The sequence below is a fragment of the Ictalurus furcatus genome, chromosome 8 (genome assembly GCF_023375685.1).
Source record: "Ictalurus furcatus strain D&B chromosome 8, Billie_1.0, whole genome shotgun sequence".
Taxonomy (NCBI): Eukaryota; Metazoa; Chordata; class Actinopteri; order Siluriformes; family Ictaluridae; genus Ictalurus; species Ictalurus furcatus.
In genome coordinates, this window is record NC_071262.1 from 27,877,081 (window position 1) to 27,896,763 (window position 19,683).

At 37.8% G+C, this 19,683-nt stretch overlaps 2 protein-coding genes across 2 annotated transcripts; one reads left to right on the plus strand and one right to left on the minus strand.

Moving 5' to 3' along the window:
- Positions 1-5,683: 5,683 nt before the first annotated feature.
- On the minus strand, positions 5,684-8,725 carry LOC128611328 (uncharacterized). The gene is made up of 6 exons (XM_053630725.1): positions 8,095-8,725; positions 7,549-7,905; positions 7,336-7,428; positions 7,132-7,221; positions 7,010-7,047; positions 5,684-6,686 (listed from the first exon to the last, which is right to left on the minus strand). Exons 1-6 carry the CDS (start codon positions 8,135-8,137, stop codon positions 6,573-6,575), a joined length of 735 nt encoding a protein of 244 aa, XP_053486700.1. The 5' UTR covers positions 8,138-8,725; the 3' UTR covers positions 5,684-6,572.
- Positions 8,726-15,364: 6,639 nt separating this feature from the next.
- On the plus strand, positions 15,365-18,968 carry LOC128611440 (signal-regulatory protein beta-1-like). Its single transcript, XM_053630948.1, has 6 exons — positions 15,365-15,665; positions 15,980-16,321; positions 16,885-17,220; positions 17,384-17,503; positions 17,867-17,910; positions 18,043-18,968. Exons 1-6 carry the CDS (start codon positions 15,548-15,550, stop codon positions 18,169-18,171), a joined length of 1,089 nt encoding a protein of 362 aa, XP_053486923.1. The 5' UTR covers positions 15,365-15,547; the 3' UTR covers positions 18,172-18,968.
- The last annotated feature ends 715 nt before the right edge of the window (positions 18,969-19,683 follow it).

Genomic DNA, 19,683 nt, shown 5'->3' on the forward strand with positions numbered 1-19,683 from the left:
TCTTTTAATGATTATAAGCCTGTAATGAAAAATATGGAATAAATTTGCATAGTCGATATATTTAACATGCTAAAACATTTTCAAGTGTTTCACTGTGTACACCTTACAGTTTTATTCACATCAGAGTACACACACTCATCTGATGAGCCAGTTTTTCTTTTTGCAGCTTCGGCTTTCCTCTTGGAGAATTGCACAGCTGTGTAATTCAGTGTTTCAGCTTCAGATTCCTGAACAAAGAAATGCCAATACATAATAAGTCCAGCTCAGCGTAAGAACCATACAATATAGGTAACAGTATTATATACAATAACTACACAGTTAGTGTGCATCAACATAAAAGCTTGGGATTGTTGTGCAAATCTTGACTGGATTGAATTGACTGTATACATGATACCTAGAACATTATAAGGAAAAGTATCTGAATGTAGCATTTCACAAGCAGGAACGTTTGTAGTGAGACTCATGCGTAAATAAATGAGATATAGTGGTATCGATAGAAAAAAAACAACAGAATTATCTGTAGAGTATATAATAGTAGAAGAATCTGAATTTTTTTTTTTTTTTTTTTTTTTTTTAATGATTGCACACGTACCTGATTTCTTCCTGGAGAATGTTCTACAGAAGCATTTACTATTAATACAGAAACACACCTATTAATGATTTTGATTGAAATTAAAGTAACTGGAATTATTATCAGAGGACAAAAGCACTTACTTTTATCACATTTTCTTCTCCTCAGTATGAAATAAATGAGACAGAAAATCAGAAGTGCGCACAAACCCAAAGCCGTTCCCAAACCGAGCACTGTCGAATGTAGAGATCTGATCATTTCTGGTTCTGTTATTTCACCATGTTATATTTACATTAGTACACATTATTTTCTGGGTAAATTATGCTTTATGAATTAAGAATAATTAATTAATACTAAATTATACAACATATCACCTGTTTTCTTGTGTGTGTTCATGTTAGTGTTGTTTCCATGCAGTGTTGGTTCACACACTACTGAATTATCACACAGAGCTGGTTTAGATGTTTCTGATACAATGGTAACATGATCACCTGTAAACATTTATCATGCTAATAGTAATAAGGAAAAATATCACTACATTAAACCTGCAGCTTAATCAATTTAACTCAAAATCCTACCTTTAATTTTTAAATAAGTCCCATCTGCAAACACGATGTCGGGTGTTGTCAGTGCACAGTAGTACATGGCTTCATCAGACTGAGTGGTGTTTAAAATGGTCATGTTGAAGCAGTTTAAATGTTTTTCTGTCTGGAAACCAGGACTTTGGAATTCAATGGAAAATGTTCCTCCAACATTTTTAAAGAGTTTGACTATAATCTGAGGCTGTTTTCTGTTTGGTTGCTTAAACCAGGCAATCATCCCAACTACGTTTTCAGAAATACAACACTGCAGAGTAGCCGAGTCTCCGATATCCACACTGAGCTCTTTATCAGGCTGATAAACTGGTGACTCTGTGAGGGATTGTGCAGTAACCCAGCGTCTACCAAGTTGGACTGTATCTAGAAAATTAAATGCATTAATTAGGTAAAGAATGTATTTCAAAATCAATATATGCAAAGAGTTATTAAACATCACATTAATGGAATAATATTGGAGTTCTGTCTACATGCAGCTTACACAAAGTGGTTTAGAGTAATAGTTTCCATAGGTGTTTTTCAAAATACATCAAACTAGATGGGAATAATTTGCTCATATTACTTACACATGGTGCTGAAGATCAAAATTAAAATCCAGAAACCAGTCATTTTTCATTTTCTAGAAATTCTACAGTGTTTGTATCTCATTTATCAGCAGAATATGAATGCACTTGAAGCATGGTTAGAATTTATATTTATACTATAGGCGGTCTGTACTGACCACGCCCCAGAATATGACATGATTGGTTGTAATAAAAAAAAAAAGTCATGATGAGCAAGCACATGGTATTCTGATCTGCCTACATCTACACCACATATTCTTTTCCATATTTGTGGTTTAGTTTTGCACCAAACAAAGATGACAGAATGGAAAATGTGATTTAATTGTACTCTCACGTGTGCTTACACTAACATCTCATTGTTGTTTATTTTAATTGCTCACAAGCTAAATAATATGTACAAAATTCCAAATAAATAGCTGTAAATAATGTAAATGTGAATAAACAGTTACACATGTCCTTGGCCATATACGCACTATAGTCACCATCCTGGAACATGCGAGTGTCAGTGTTGTGTTCTGCTTGAACATGAAGCCAAATATTACCTCAAAGTCTGAACAAAATTGACCATGTGCATTTTTTTTTGCTAAATTAAATCTGTTCATGTGCACAAACTACTGAGTTTGTATTGTATTGTGCTGTGTTGCATTGTACTGTATATTGTACAAATAGGCACTAGTCTTTGTCACTTTGCGGTGAATTCGCAACTACAGTTCCCAGAATGCAGTGCCAACTACAAACATGGCCGGCGAGAACTACACTTCTTGACCATGCATGCGCTCACGTTCACCGGAGTACTGAGTGCTAACACCTGTGCTGCATCATATGTTATAAATGGCCTCATTAACTTCAATGCCTCGTGAAGTAAACGCTCAGCAGCCTCGCCCGATCGCCTGACCTACTGCTGTCTTCCGTGTTTCGTCTTCTGCCTGATCCCCGCACTCTAGTCCTGTTCATCCATGCTTGCCTCCAACAAGGTATCGTAACAGATTACTTCGCCTACTATGGAGGCAGAGGACGTCCCAGAGTAGAAACGCCACATCCTGGAGCAGAATCGAGTGATAGCTGTACAGCGGGACCAGATATCACTTTTAACCGAGCAAGTATCATGCCTGTGCCCTTCCACGTTTCCGACCGTGACCCTGCTTGCTCCACCACGTACATTCCGCCTCTAGCACCAGCGTATGCTCAACCAGTGCCAGCTGCGCACATTCCCACTGCGCCGCCTGCGCACTATCCGCCTCTACCTACACTGGAGAGATATGCTGGAGAGCTGGAACGATGTAAGGGTTTCCTGCTACAGTGCTTGTTGTTTTTTGAGAGCTACCCTGACATGCCGGAAGTCCGTAAAGTCACCTACTTCATGGAGCTCCTCACTGGACGTGCCCTGGCATGGTCTATGAGTGGGAACGGGGGGCGGTACCAGACCCTCGCTAGCGGACTTCCTCTCCCGCTTCCAACGTGCTTTTGTTCATTCCCCTGATGGCTGGGAGACCGACCAGGCTCTCGTGACGCGGTGGAGTATGCTTTGGAGTTCCGCACCATCGCTGCACGGAGTGGGTGGAATGTGCCGGCTCTCAAGACCATGTTTCGTCAGGGTAGCATGTCGGGGCGTTAGCATGTCGGGGCGAACAGCTCACCCTCGACGCCCTCATAGATCTTGCAATACGGCTGGACCGTCTGCCCCGAACCAACCGCCCCACGCTGTGGGGTCCCCTGCCACCAGAGCCAGCACCCCCAGCCAAGCCCATGCAGCTTGGCCAGACCCGGATCTGCGAGGAGGAGAGGGAGAGGCAACGTCGTGAGTCTCGATGCGTTTCTATTGCGGCAAGGGCACCCACCTCATCCATCAGTGCTCCCACAAGTTGCCATGACCAGCCGAGGGGAGCACGGACCGTCAACCTCGTCGCCAAATGGTGAGTTCAATCCGCATACATACTCCACATATATTTGTGTTACCCGTTAAAATAGAGCATTCAGGCCAGCCTTTTGTTCTTTCAGCTCTAATCGACTCAGGAGTGGCCGGGAACTTCATAGATCAGAAGATGGTGCAGAACCTCGGCCTCCGCGTACATCCCCTGCTCCAGCCACATCAAATCCAGTCCATAGACGGGTTCCCCATGGGGGGAAAGTCATATCCCACTGCACACTGCCACTAAGACTGCAAGTTAGTGTCCTCCACCATGAAACCATCGTCCAGTACATCACGGTCTCTGCCCGGCACCCCGTCATCCTCGACCTACCTTGGCTGGAGCTTCACAACCCCCGGGTCTCTTTGATGGACAAGCAGGTTACCCAATGGTCCCCGTACTGCCTGAGCAACTGCCTAAAGGGCCCCGCGGTCCCTTTGGCAGCCACGACAGTGGAGAGCCCCATGTCTCGTGTTCTAGTCATGGTCCCTCCCGAATATCGTGACCTCAGCGAGGTGTTCAGCAAGGAGAAAGCAAGCGGTTTACCACCACACTGACCCTACGACTGCGCCATAGACCTCCTTCCCGGAGCCAGTCCACCTCGGGGTCGTGTGTACTCTCTCTCCCAAGCTGAACACCGAGCCATGGAGGAATGCATTCAGGAGGCCCTCCAACAAGTGTCCATTCGACCCTCCATGTCTCCCGCATCCGCCGGGTTCCTCTTTGTGTAAAAGAAACGACCGTGTATCGACTACCGGGGCCTAAACAAAGTGACAGTCAAGTACCGGTATCCCCTGCCACTAGTTCCGGCAGCCTTGGAACAGTTAAGATCCACGACCATTTTCATGAAGCTGGACCTGCATAGCGCGTACAACCTGGTCCGCATCCAGGAGGGGGATGAGTGGAAGATGGCTTTTAGCACCACCTCCGGGCACTACAAATACTCGGTCATGCCGTATGGGCTCGCTAACGCCCCCTCGGTGTTCCAGAGTCTAATCAATGAAGTCCTGAGGGACATGCTGGGGAGGAGCATCATTGCATACATTGACGACATCCTGGTGTATTCGGCATCCGTAGAAGAGCATATCGACTATGTCCAGCAGGTGTTGCGCTGCCTGCTACAACATCAACTTTATGTAAAAGCTGAGAAGTGTGAGTTCCACCAACACATGATCTCCTTCCTAGGATACATCATTGGCCCACGCCCTGAACCGTCAGGGAGTTGCAACAGTTCCTTGGCTTTGCAAACTTTTACCGATGGTTCATTCGAGACTTCAGTAAGATAGCACAACCCCTGACGTCCCTCCTGCGTGGCAAGACTAGGCGGCTCCTTTGGACCCCAACCGCCCAGGAGGTTCTGGACAAGCTCAAGTGGGCCTTCACCATGGGCTCCATCCTTAGACACCCGGATCTCTCCAGACCTTTCGTCGTGGAGGTTGATGCCTCTGAGGCAGTGGTAGGGGCCATTCTCTCTCAGAGCCTCGGAGATAAACCCAAGCTGCACCCAATAGCGTTCTTCTCCCGCAAGTTGTCACCAGCGGAACGTAATTATGACATGGGGAACCGAGAACTCCTGGCAGTTAAACTGGCCCTTAAGGAGTGGAGGCACTGGTTGGAGGGTGCCACCCACCCGTTCATTATCTATACATATCATAAAAACCTGGAGAACCTGAGGACGGCCAAACGTCTCACGCCCCGCCAGGCCCGGTGGTCCCTGTTCTTCTCCAGGTTCATGGAGACTTCTGTGTTTCGTCTCCTGCCTGATCCCCACACTCTAGTCCTGTTCATCCGCGCTTGCCTCCAACAAGATATCGCAACAGTCTTGGTGACTCATTTTTCTCTGAAGAGCTATATAATATAATTTTTAATATAATTTTATTAACTTCTGAGGTAAACACATGGATCAACAATAAATTTATAAATTAATGCAATTCTCAATTCATTATGAAAGGTGTCTTAAAGTCCCCGTGAGCTTCCTTGAAACGCGTAGCATTATTCGATGTGTTGATGTAATTTACACTGAAACGGGAAGTCAGGGCAGCACGAGTAACTATCAAGTAACTCCTCCCACTTTTTAAATAGACAATAGTGGTTAGCTTACTTCACAGCCAGGAAACCTACAGCTGTTAGTGGCGGGACACTTCAGATTTCTAGAGAGCATTTGATTGAACAGAAAATCTGATGAAAAGCTTAATTGCAGAATGATGTCATCAAAATTGTTGATCCATATTGGTGGAGAGAGAGACTGTAAATGTTGAATGTATATATCTTCTAAATTTATTATTTTGGAACACACTAACTTACAGATAACCTAAAAGTTAACATATTCACACTAAAAGCCACAAAACTTTCATTTTGATTTCATGGGGACTTTAAGTACTGTGATAATGTCACTGACACTAGACACAAGAATGGAAAGAAACAAACAACCAAACAACAACAATAACAAAAATTGAGTACATTTATTGTAAAATATGAACTCATATCAAGAAATATAGTTCTATCTATCTATCTATCTATCTATCTATCTATCTATCTACAATATTTAGACATCATTTCAATGTGAGTTTGACATTTTATTTTATTTTATTTTTCACATTTATTGTACCTTCTGCAAAATACAGACTTAAAATTGGGCCACAAAAAATCTGTACTAAACACAGCAAGGGTATATCACTTTTATTTAATTTGCAAAGTGGTTGAAATCATACATAGATTTGTGTGGTTTTTTTTAATTATTATTTGATTGAAAGTAATAATTTTGAAGGTCTAATAATAATAATAATAATAATAATAATAATAATAATAACAAAAACAACAACAAAACAACAACAACAACAATAATAATAATAATAATAATAATAATAATAATAATAATAATCCGAAGAAGAAGAAGGAGAAGAAGAAGAAGAGGAAGAACCAGTTGCGTAATATATTACAGTTTCTCATACATCACTTCAGTGTACACCAACTTCTCTGATAAGCAAACTTCACTTCCCTTCTTGGAAAATCTCAAGGCAGCATAAGTCAAAGAGTCAACATGAGATTTCTGAAAAAAAAATAAAAATAGATTCAAGATTCAATCATGGAATAAGTGTTAAATTGTACAGAGCAACAGATGCTATTCAGTCTGTAAGGGGTTTGTATAATGTGAGTTAATCTTTAATATACACCATTATAAATAGCAGTACATGAATGTAGCAGCATATACTGTAAAGTGTACGAATAATAATTAGGGAAATGTGATCAGTGGTGAGATTTCCCCATAAAAAAAAGGACATATCCACATCAAACCAGAATAGCCAAAGAGTGTATACATACTATACAACCTATAATCTACAGTACACAAAGTTGACTTATCTGCAGACATACCTCCATCGTTATTGAAGAATCTTCTACTGAAGCATTCACTATTAACATGGAACAAATAAATGATTAGTCATTTTGACATAATCGAACTGAAATAATTATTATCTGATGACAAAATCGCTTACTTTTATCACATTTTCTTCTCCTCAGTATGAAATAAGTGAGACAGAAAATCAGAAGTGCGCACAAACCCAAAGCCGTTCCTAAACCGAGCACTGTCGAATGTAGAGATCTGATCATAGTCAGTTCTGATACAGTTATGAGCACAAAGACAATTATTTATTATGAACTGAGGACAATTCATCAATACAAATGATAAAACATCTTACCTGTCTTCTCTTGTGTGTTCGTGACTTTACCATGCAGTGTTTTATCACACAGAGCTGGTTTAGATGTTTCTGATGCAGTGGTAACATGCTCACCTACAAATATAGGTGACCTAGAACAGTTAACACTTCACTACTTCACATGCTAACAGTAATTAAGAATGAAATTTTACTGCGTTTAACCAGTCACATCGTTCATTTTAATATAACTCCTACCTTTAATTTTTAAATAAGTCCCGTCTGCAAACACGAGTGCACAGTAGTACGTGGCTTCATCAGACATCGTGGTGTTTGAAATGGTCATATTGAAGCAGTTTCCATGTTTTTTTATTCGGAAACGAGGATTTTGGAATTCATTGTAAAACGTTTCCCGAGCAGTTTTAAAGAATCTGACTATAATCTGAGGCTGTTTTCTGTTTTGTTGCTTAAACCAGATCATTTCTTCATCGTCTATCCCGAAAACACAACACTGGAGAGTAGCCGAGTTACCGATATCCACACTGAGCTTTTCATCAGACTGATAAACATCTAGAGCTGGGCATTGTGCAGTAACCCAGAGTCTACCAGACTGGCCTGTATATGGAAAAAAAAAACAACAAACGCATTAATTTGCTGAAGAATGAAATATACAACATTAACATTACTTTTTCATACAATTTGCAGAAGACTGTGTTAAACTCATCATTTTTTAGATATATAATTTGTTAATTAAAAATCATCCTAAGGGATCATTTAACAGAATGGAAAAAAAAAAAAACTTACACATCGTGCTAAAGACCATCACTGAAAACCAGAATCCAGTCATTTTAAATGTATTTATGTGTCTCACTTATCAACAGATTATGAACGTGCCAGAAGCAAGTGTTTAATTTATACTACAGCTGGTCTGGACTGAGCACGCCCCAAAATATATATCATGTGATTTGTTCTAACAAAAGGAAGAAAGCAGACACAGTAAACCACACAGTCTTTTCACCCAACCACATCTCACCCCATTCAGCTAAAGTGGTTTACGTCTACTCTTATATGTAATGCAAAACTTAGTGATGTTCATTTTAAGTCTGTATTAATAACCTGATTTACAACTAACTTGTAATAAACACAATCTAGTGAGTCTACACAGCGTTATGTTATATTATATACTTCCATAGCACTGACCTCTGATGGACCTACTACTGAGATATAAAGGAGTGTAGACACAGACCGCCACTCATTCAGCAGTTAATTAGTAAGGATATAAATACTTGGGGCATGTGTTTATAGGAAAGCAGAGTTACTGCTACCAGACTAAAGTTAATTATTTTCCAACAACAGCTTGTCCTGAAGTGTTTAGTGATTTATTTTTCCTTCCTCTAGTACGTTTAGAGGCGCTGGTAGAGCAGTTTGCCTCTTATAATTCTCACAATTCTTTAAAAAAAAAAAAAAACTACATTGCATTTTTTTTTTTTTTTTTTTTACACTTTTACAGTTATGTGTAATTTTGTGGAACGTCCATGAAACGAGTGAGTTCCTGTTATCACTTAGCATCATAACCCGGCCTTATTTCACCAACTTTCTGTCATGCTACTGAGAAACCACACAGCGTAAACACCTGTGACCTGAAGATCTCAGAAAATGTAAAGTTACAGCTTTACTTAACCCAGATTTTCACATACTATGTAGTGTGCTGGAAGGTGGTTTGGAGCTGAGTCTAAATAACTATAGATTACATAACACACACAAAAAAACAACATTACTTTAACTTTAGATAATTTAAATTGTAATGCATCAGTCATTGCAGACACTCATAATCTATCTATCTATCTATCATGTTGGTAATATATAATGTTGTATGATGTTTAGTTTCTGTTACTAGACATGTATGATATGAATATAAACACAGAAAATGTTAGCATTAAAGGCAGTAAAATTTATTTCTATGTGATTAAAATGGGACATGATCAAGGTAATTAACTCACTTTGTTGCTTCACTTGAGCTTCAACACCATGGACAGCGGCAAAATCCTGACCAAGAGCTAAAATAGAGGCATGTAGTCTGAAGGCTGCGTCACAAACCACATACAACATAGTGTGCTAAGTAGTGTGATAAAAAGTATAGCCTCTGGGAGACTGGGAAACTATACATAAATAAATAAATAAGCTACTACTACTACTACTACTACTACTACTACTAATTATAATAATAATGCTCAATGTTAAAGCAAAGGCAGACTAAATCTGTGTTGATGCCCATTTGGAATGGGCACATATGAGTGTGATGTGTGTAGTGTGTAGTGTGTGTGTGTGTGTGCGTGAGTCAGAGGGGTGATTAGGATTTTCAAGAGGTTTATTAAACACACAATCCAGTAAGCAACATTAATATCATATACAAAATACATATACACTTTGCTTCAGATCCAGAGTATGATCCACAAACATAGTCAGGAAAGCAGGCAAAGGTCAGAACAAAGAACAGGAACAGGGTAAAGAGGGCCAGAGGATAATCCAATTAACCAGCAAAGCAGGAACAAGAGCAATGGGCCATACATGAAATATCTAACAGAGTTCTCAACAGCTCAGTATTCACACAGCTCACAAGTAGTGTGCTTGTCCATGTGATTTATATACATACTGAACAGGAAGTTCAAGTGACAATTAAAGAGGAGCGTATCATTTGGGGGAGGTTGCCCTAAGGTGGTGTGATGGTGAATTTTCCTGGAGACATCAACAAAGATTTAGGGCTCCCTATTTACTCAAACAGAACTGGCCACTGCCTGCAAAATAGGGTGGGGCCGCACTTTTTTGTGGGACTACATGCGTTGCTCCGCCAATAAGAGTGTTATGGGTGGAGCGACAAATGTAGCCCCACCCACACTTTTCAAACTTTAGCCAGGTCCTTTTGTTTTTACTCTGGTAAAGGTCTGTGGTTTATATATATATATATATATATATATATATATATATATATATATATATATATATATATATATATATAAAATCAAAACTGAAAGAGGTCTCTGGCTGCAAATACCGTGTCACTAGGTGGAGCCAGTGTGGTATGTCAGTGCTCATAAAGTAAAAATCTGACATACAAAAAGTTTAAAGGGTGTGAGAACTGAAGTGTTACAGTAACAGAAGAGAATTAGAGATGAAGAAGAAGAATGCACTTACAGAAAACTCTTACAGAACCATTACCTCATATAAGAAAAAAACAGTAAGAGTGTATTTCACCCACATAAACCTCGTGATGATGGAGGTAAATTAGGGGATTGTTTAGGGTTACTCTGGGTTTGGTTTGTGGTTACAGGGCGGTGCTGTGGCTTTAAGTCATGTCAAGACAAATCCATTGTTACTGCTATATAAAACTGTGTTTTCGGTATCTCAATAAGATGAACTGTCATTACTTCAGCACTAGAGTATGTGACAATACGTGTGTTCTGTACATATGGATAACGTTATGAAAACAACTGTTAGACAGGAAGAAATCCACCTCAGTACAGTACACAGTGATGAAGCAGAGTTACTGTTACCACCGTTAATTTGATTCTTTTCCTATAACATCATGTCCCAAAGTGTTTAATGAAATCAGAAAGAATCATCTTTGTGCCCTGAAGTGACTCGGCAACTGACGAGTGAAAAAGTGAACAGTTTTTGATCTGGTGGATTATAAGAAGCTCCGCCCACAAGCCTCTAATCAGGAAGTTCATTGCAAGTTGTTGGGCTGCTGCTGGATCTCGGCCTCTCGGCCTGACACGTGGAGGGGGTGAAGACTTTTACACATAAAAAGACATGTTGGGCATCAGCAGTGGGTTTAATATTAACACCACCTCTCGGCACTACAGCTGATTATGGCTACGGTCTGGTGGGTGGGAATTGACCAAATTGGGGGGAAAAAAGTTGGTAAAAAAAACCTCTGAATATTCTTCGGTGTGTATTTCCCCTTGTTCTGGATTGTTTAGTGTACAGTAGGAAAAACCCACACTTTTACATTTAAACTTTTGGAATTTGTTTTTATTTTATTTTGAACAGTGTAATATTAAAGCACAGGCACATTTGTTCTTTTTGTTCTATTCAAAACCAGGTAACACAAACATTTGCACTCAGCTGTATACAAACTCCGGCCGTGTGATTTTTTTATCACCTCACTGCAGCTTTTCACAGCTCGTGCTCTCATAAGAAGCTTGTTAACCATCACGGCTCCTCAGCAAACGCAGAATGCACACACAGGTCTGGTCTGGAAAGTTAAAGCTGAGAGTGGTGTGGAACATTCAGTGTGGTTTTCACTCGCTGTACCTTCCTGTTTACCCGAGCAGAGCGCTTTATACTGCAGAGAGGACCAATCGAATTATAAAAAAAAAATGTAAAAATAGGTCACTGCCTACCACAAACCACACACACTTTTATATATATATATATATATATATATATATATATATATATATATATATATATATATATATATATGTATTGCTAAATTATTTAACTGTAAATGCATCTTTAATTATGGGCCGAAACGTCACATCTCTTAATATGAGTGAAATAAACACTTCCTTATCATATCAGTGATTATACAGTCTTCTAAAACCTATTTATGTCGAGTAACCACCATGCAAGATCCTGTGTAAATGATGAATATACAGTAGAAACTATAATGTATTAGAACAAGCACATTACTATAAACATTAGCAGCTGTACTACTGTGAGAAATGCAGTTATAGAAAATTTATCAACATCTTCTGACCAATCAGATCAAGAATTCAGTAGTGCTTTGGTATAAATGTACAATATATAATTATTCATACTTAATTACTCTCTCTCTCTCTCTCTCTCTCTCTCTCTCTCTCTCTCTCTCACACACACACACACACACACACACACACTACAAGAGTGATGTACACAACTCCACTTTTATGAGCATGCTCAGGATTAACTGAGTGTTAATCGTGATGAGTGCTAAACGGTGTAAATAACATTACGTCTGACAGCTGTTGTGTGTTTAGACCAGATTAAAGTGCAGGGTGAAATCTGGTGCTTCAGAAGAGAGGTATTATAATATTACACATCTATATGAAGTCTAGAGATGTTTCTAGTTGTGCAAAAAGAAAAGAAAAAATAAGAACAACAGTGTGGCCTGAGAGAAAGAAATATAGCCACACATCCTGTGGAAAGTTTGAGAGGTGAGAAACTGATGGTGTTTCTGAGAAATGCGACTCGGCGGTCAGAGCGGCCTGCAGAGATGAAACTCTCAGAGCTGCAGTGTGTGAAGGGGCAAAGAGACAAACAGAGCTACAAAACCACACACATACCTCACTCACACACACACACACACACACACGAATACACACTCTACTTACTAATCTAAAGGCCAGTTTGTTAATAACTGTAAGAAAACTGAATGTAAAATAACCTGAAAGCATTTAGATTGATTAACATAATTTTATTCCACTAAAATATTAGGAAATAGTACATTTGTGTATGGAAATTTGTCAAATTCTCTTGAGTGATATTTTTTCTTTCTTTGATCATGATTCTTCAAAGCTCATTTCCAGAAAGAGTATGAAACCTGTACCATGTGACAGCGTATGATAAATCATTTAGACTTGTTTTAATGGTATCATGACGTGGCTTGGATGGGTTGGAGAGAGCAAGAGAGCAAGAGAACATGTGTGGGAGAGCAAGAGCGAGAGAGAGAGAGAGAGAGAGAGAGAGAGAGAGAGCAAGGGGGAGGGGAGATAGAGAGAGAGCGAGAGCGAGAGAGAGAGAGAGAGAGAGAGAGAGAGAGAGAATATGATTGGTTAGTTGTGCACAGTGGTGAAGGTGGAGCCACATTGAGGCCTGAATAAACTCCGCCCATATCGACACATGAATCTTGCATATGTTCATGATCATAATTCAGAAAAACGAGTATTAGACGTGCCTAAAGCTTACTTACTCGATTCATGTTTAATAATAATTACTTGAGTATGCAAGTTATGAGTATATTAAATTAGATTATTATAATTTACAGTTTAGTTATTTCAAAGGTCAACATCTATACTTAAGTCTGTATACAGATGATGATATTCCTTATAACATATTTATCACTGGCAGGAAAACACAGAATCAGGTCTGTTCTGTAATCTGTGACTACATACTGAATTATGAAATATCACTTGATTCAGATTGATGCTGTAAGCCTTTTGTTTGGTGCAAGTCTTTTTTTTTTATTGTAGTTTAGAAAATCTGAAGAATAATACTTCTAAGACATTACAATATATCCAGGGAGAATTACACTGCTGGTGAGGGAGAGAGGTTGGTCACGTTCAGCAATCACTCAAGGAAGTGGAAGCTTGTAGGGGCTTGAAGTGAAAAGGGTTTTTTTTGGAGATATTAATAGCTCTTATGTTCATAAAAGGGGTGCTAGTAGGAAATCTTTTCTGATAGAGAAACACCCAGTTGTACATTTCTGCAATGTACACTCTATGGCCAAAAGTATGTGGACACCTGACCATTACACCCACATGTGGGTTTCTCTAAACTGTTGCCATAAGGTTGTGCACACACAATTAATAGAATGCTGTATAGAATGTATAGAATGCTGTACACTGTAACATAAAAATTTCCCTTCACTGGAACTAAGAGGCCCAAACCTGTTCCAGCATGACAATGCTCCTGTGCATGAAGCGAGGTCAGTTAAGGCCAAGGTTAATGTGGAACTCAAGTGACCTGCACAGAGCCCATTGGACACCTTTAGGACTGAAGTCCAGGCCATCTCACTCAACATCACTACCCAAACTCACTGATTCTCTATACGATGTATGAGCATAAATCCCCACAGCCACACTCTGAAATCTAGTGGAAAGCCTTCCCAGAAGACTGGAGACTGTTATAGCATAAAGGGGAACCAACTCCATATTAGTGCCCATGGTTTTGTAGTACATATGAGCGTGATAGTCAGGTGTCCACATACTTTTGGCCATATCGTATAGAAGTGCTTAAAGGTTGTATATTAAATCCTTTTTCTAAGATTGTAGGATAGGAGCAGGAGTTAATTACTCAGGAATTCCAATAAATTGTACCTGCAACTGAAAGAGAAATAGTAAATTATAAATACTGCACAAGTGCACTTTATACATTACATTAATTATTAAAGTGTTACATGATCCAACTTCCCTGAACCTTCATAATCAGTATATTAATTTACATTTAATTGAACTTTTATACAAGACTGCTTACAGGAGAATGCAGCGAGACCAAACTGAAAGACCAAACTTCCATCAGTGAACCAGAAACAACTCTAAGACGTCTACTAGAAAAAAAAGACATAACAATTTACAAATACACACCCACACACACTTACTGTACACACATGTACATACACCTACACACTCCAACACACACAGCCCCAAGTAAACATGATGGTTGGAGTAACTGTTGTTACTCATCAGTGCTCAGTGATTTGTTATGGAGAATGGACCAGAATCACAAAAATATTTTATTTCTACCAAATTCTACCAGTTTTCTACCAATATAACTGGAACAACTTTTAGAATAAAATAATGAAAACTTAAGAATAAACATTTGATTTAAACCTCTAATCTCAGTTTTGAATGAGAAAATCTATACGATTTTACATTAATGCGAGAACAAACATTTCTGTTACAATTAAAATGTTCATATCAGAAATCGGCGTTTAATAACTTCCTCCTCTCTTTTATATTTTACACTGAGTACACAGTTTATTTGGTAAACTGACCTACTAATGACCCAGGTTTGAATCTGATTATTAAATTATTTTATTCTCATCATGAAAAATTAGGCGAACAAATGATAAAAAATTAAATTCTTACAAATTTCAAGCCATTTGTTCAACCCTATTATTCAAATTTTGGAAATATTGTTTAAATGTACAAAATATTTGAACTTGTTAAAGTAATAATATAATGATTAGAATAATTATTACTACATTACAATTAAGATCAATGAGAAAATCTGAGAATACATAGAAATGTCAGATAAAACATGTCTGATATTAATTTGCTCAAAAACCTGACACAAAAAATATCCCAAAATATCAAATTTCCTGTTGTTTTATGTAATTTTGGAAAGTATCACTACCTATTTGAAGAAAGGTTTAGAAAAATGTGAGGAGGGGCCACAGTCTGTTTCCTACTGCTAGCATGCTAGTCTAGCTTGTATGTAAACATAAAATACACTGGAAGTCTGTGATGTCAGAGTTTCCCATCATAAATCTGCCATGCTCTGCTCAGTTCAACCATCTGACAGTGTAGCAAGAGGAGACATGTTATACACAGACCTCAGACTGAAGATGCTGATGCTGATGTGGATTACAGTGATGCTTTTTAATAAAACGGGTAAGTGAGGATTTTTTGATTTATAGTTATGTATTTTACTTTCATAAAGATCCTGACACAAATACAAGAACATTGTCAAGGTTGTCATCATTCTGTATATTGAAAAAAAAAGTGTTTGAAAAGTTTCTTATAGTATTACACACTGAACTGCCATTATTTCTTTATTTCTATTATTCCCTAAATATTGGTACCAGGGAATTATTTGGAGTCGTACAACATTTTATCAATACCCCAATGGAAATCTCTGTGTATTACAGACAGAATAAAGCTTTGATACAGTTGCTCATATTTCATTCTTTGGATTTTGATATTAGATTCTGCACAGACAATTGATGTCAATCAGCCAGATCGAGTGATCACTGCTGATGTTGGTGAGAACGTGACTCTGCACTGCTTTCGACTGGGAGAGAATAACAATGAACCTAACATTTGGTACAAGCAAAAAGTCGGACATGAGCCTTGTTTAATGGTCACAGTTCTAACTGAACCTGATTACGAAGATGAGTTCAAGTCACCAAGATTCAGCATTGAGAAAGAAAAAGGGAGCGTCCATTTAAAAATTGCAAATGTGGAACCGTCAGATGAAGCCATGTATTACTGTGGCGTTGTAAAATTTATGAAAGTGTTTGGAAAAGGAACATTTTTATCTGTGAAAGGTGAGTTTTTATCTACACAGCCATATGTAGTATATCATTATATATATATATATATATATATATATATATATATATATATATATATATATATATAAAATACCACAAACGGATGAAAAAAAAAAACAACAACAACTTTATTTACCTGCTCTTTTTCTCTGTTTCATTAGAGATCTCAAGTAATTAAATGTTGCACTAGGTGATGTTAATCTCCATTTGTAAGGAGTAAGAAGTGAAAAACAGCATACATATATGAACATATGTGCAGCTAATGATGTCTATGTATTTTATTCTTAGCAGATTAAAAAAAATAAATAAACTTTAAAGGTTCAGCGTTCTAGAGTGCCGTGTTGAGCTCAGTTTCTCCAGCAGAGTTAGTCTCTTCATTTATTCATTTGTGCCTGTGTTATTGATTAATTAACCTCATAATGGTTAGATTAATGTGCTAGAACTGACAGAATGCGCTTTATGGACCATATGTGTTATAATCTATAATAATAATCTAATAAAGTATAAACAACTAAGACTTTACAAAGATCTCATGCTGTGTATATCACACTGAACAGGTAAACCAGATTTAAGTGTCTCAGTGTTCCAGAGCGGCGTGTCGGACTCGGTTCCTGCAGGAGCGTCAGTGACTCTGCAGTGCTCGGTTCTCTCTGAGAGCAGATCAGCAGAACTCCAAGTGCTCTGGTTCAGAGCTGCTCCACCACAATCCCATCCTCAAATCATTTACACTCATCACAACAGCAGCCATCAGTGTGAGAGCGGCTCTTCTACACACACCTGTGTGCACAAGTTCTCCAAAAACATCCTCGGCCTCAATGATACTGGAACTTACTATTGCGCTGTGGCTATGTGTGGGAAGATCATTTTTGGGAACGGGACACGAGTACAGTTGGGTAAGAAGTATAATGTTTTACTGATATGCCAGAGTGCAGTACTTGTATTGGGCCATCCAATAAGTTCTGGCATAATTTTCAATGACCTAAAGAAATAAGTTGATTTATCATAGAAGTAAACACTGAGCCTGTATTTAACATTGTGATATTTACTGTGTGACAGAGAGATCTGTGAACCCTGTAGTGATCTACCTCACTGTAGCTTTGGGAGTGTGTGTGGTCGTGATCTTTGCTTTGATCTTTGTCATAACCTGCGGAAGGAGAAACTGTGAACAACGCAGTGGTAAGTCTACATTATGGATATTATTAAAGTTATTAAATTATTATGAAGCAATTATAATTTTATATTATTTACACTGTACACAATGAGTTACCAGTTTATTAATTATCAGATCTTATTTCCAAAAAAAGCCAATATATATATACACACTGTTCCAGTTTATTAAATATAATGGTCTGATACAAAGCAGACTTGCTGTTTTTCGACTATCACATCCTGAAGTGATGTATATTATATATCATTTATGAAAAACAACATTTAACATTTTTTATTCATTTATTTTAACATCCACATCGTATGTTTATTGGAACATTCATTCATGTTATATTGCAGCTATAAACAGTAGTTACATTTTCTTCTCTACAGCGAGTCTAAAACAAGGTTCTGTGACCCACAAGACCCTCAATCAGGTAAATATTCAGGATATCTGAATACATGATGTTATAAACAGACAAGCAGTTAGTTTAAAATGTTTGCTGTAAATGTGTAATGTAAATGTGTAATAATTCTAAAGTCTACTTATTTCATTTCCTTTCCTGCAGGACTGTGACAATGAGCTGAATTATGCTGCCTTACATTTCAATGAGAGGAGAGCCAAACGAGGAAGAGTGAAGAAACAACAACCTCAAGATATTATATATTCTGATGTGCGAGGTCTTTCTGTAACTTAGATTTTACTGTAGATAAGTTTTTTATTTATTTATTTTTTTATTAATGATTGTTCGGTTGAATTTAAACTGATAGCTGAATGATCTAAAAGTCTCAAAATCACTGAAACACTGGAACACTGGTTCTGCCAAGGAGTGACATGAGAAAGTAGTTTACAACAAAACAAAAGACATATTTCCACACATTTACAGCATTTGGCAGACGCTCTTATCCAGAGCGACATACAGTGATCTCATTAATACAGTGCGTAAGACTAGAGTAACTCATGCATGTACTATTGTTGATGTGGTCATGTGATGCAGCGTGATGTCAAGTTCTTGTTACCACCATGAAGCTGATTCCTATAACGGCATATCCTGGTGTTTTATTGTTCACAAAGCAATTTGCAAATTATAACAATGTTTTAATTGTTGCTATTGCGTCCTGTCCTGATTTTTTTTAAATGAGAACGAACATTTTATTTTTTAAAATCATTTGTAACCCTTATCTAGTAGTTAGCATGCTTGCCTTGAATCCCCGTGATTGGATGGATGGATGGATGTAACAGGGTTTAGCATTTTTCTGCACAAAATTAACAAATACACAAAACACAGATACACAAATACAAAAATACACACACACACATATCCACGTTAATGTTTACTGTCACAGTACAAGATTTCGGATGTAGCCTCTGTGTCCAGCTTTTTGTCTTCTGTTGTCAGTGTCATTGTTGTCATTGTATCATGTTCACACTGTTCCCTTGCCTTGCAAATCCTCCTTTTGTTTCCCAGTCTTTGTGTTTTATTCAGGTCAGCAGTGCACACACTACATCGTATTAACTTTATTTCACAGGAATGGTTTATTTCTTTTAAACTATCGAGATATAACTGCATTTATACATATATGTATAGTAACATAACTGATATTGCATCTGTGTGATCTGATTTTACAGAACCAACAATTATTATTTTTCTTTTAACTTTAAACCACCATAAACATGTTTCACAAAATAACATGGAAATTATTTAATTTACTTCTAACCTTACCTTCAAGTTCTGTAAAGTCATGTTAAGAACCCAGTTTAACAAGGTTGTTGGTAAAAACAGTCTGTCTGACTAAAGACCAGGCCCTGTCCGTACATGGATATTTTTAAAAACCTAATTTTCACCACTCAAAAAATAAGTTTTACCAAAAATAAATAAATAAATAAATATTAGAACAAACATCATTTAAAAAAAATATCTCTCTTTTCACAAAAACACAACAAGGATTTGAAAGTGCACACATGAGCAGTTGGTATGCTAACAGTTATGCCAATCAACTCAATAATAGCATTAAAAGATGTGTATTTAAAGTTGCAGTATGAAACTTTTTTTGATTGAAAATGAACAAAAATCAATTATTGAGCAAGTACGTAAAAATCTTAAAATCTTCCTCCTTAGCTTAACCGAATTTGCAACAGTAAGCTTAAAATAACGACCTGTCTGGTCGAATTTTGCAGCAAATGTCAGTTTGATGTAATTTGCATCATT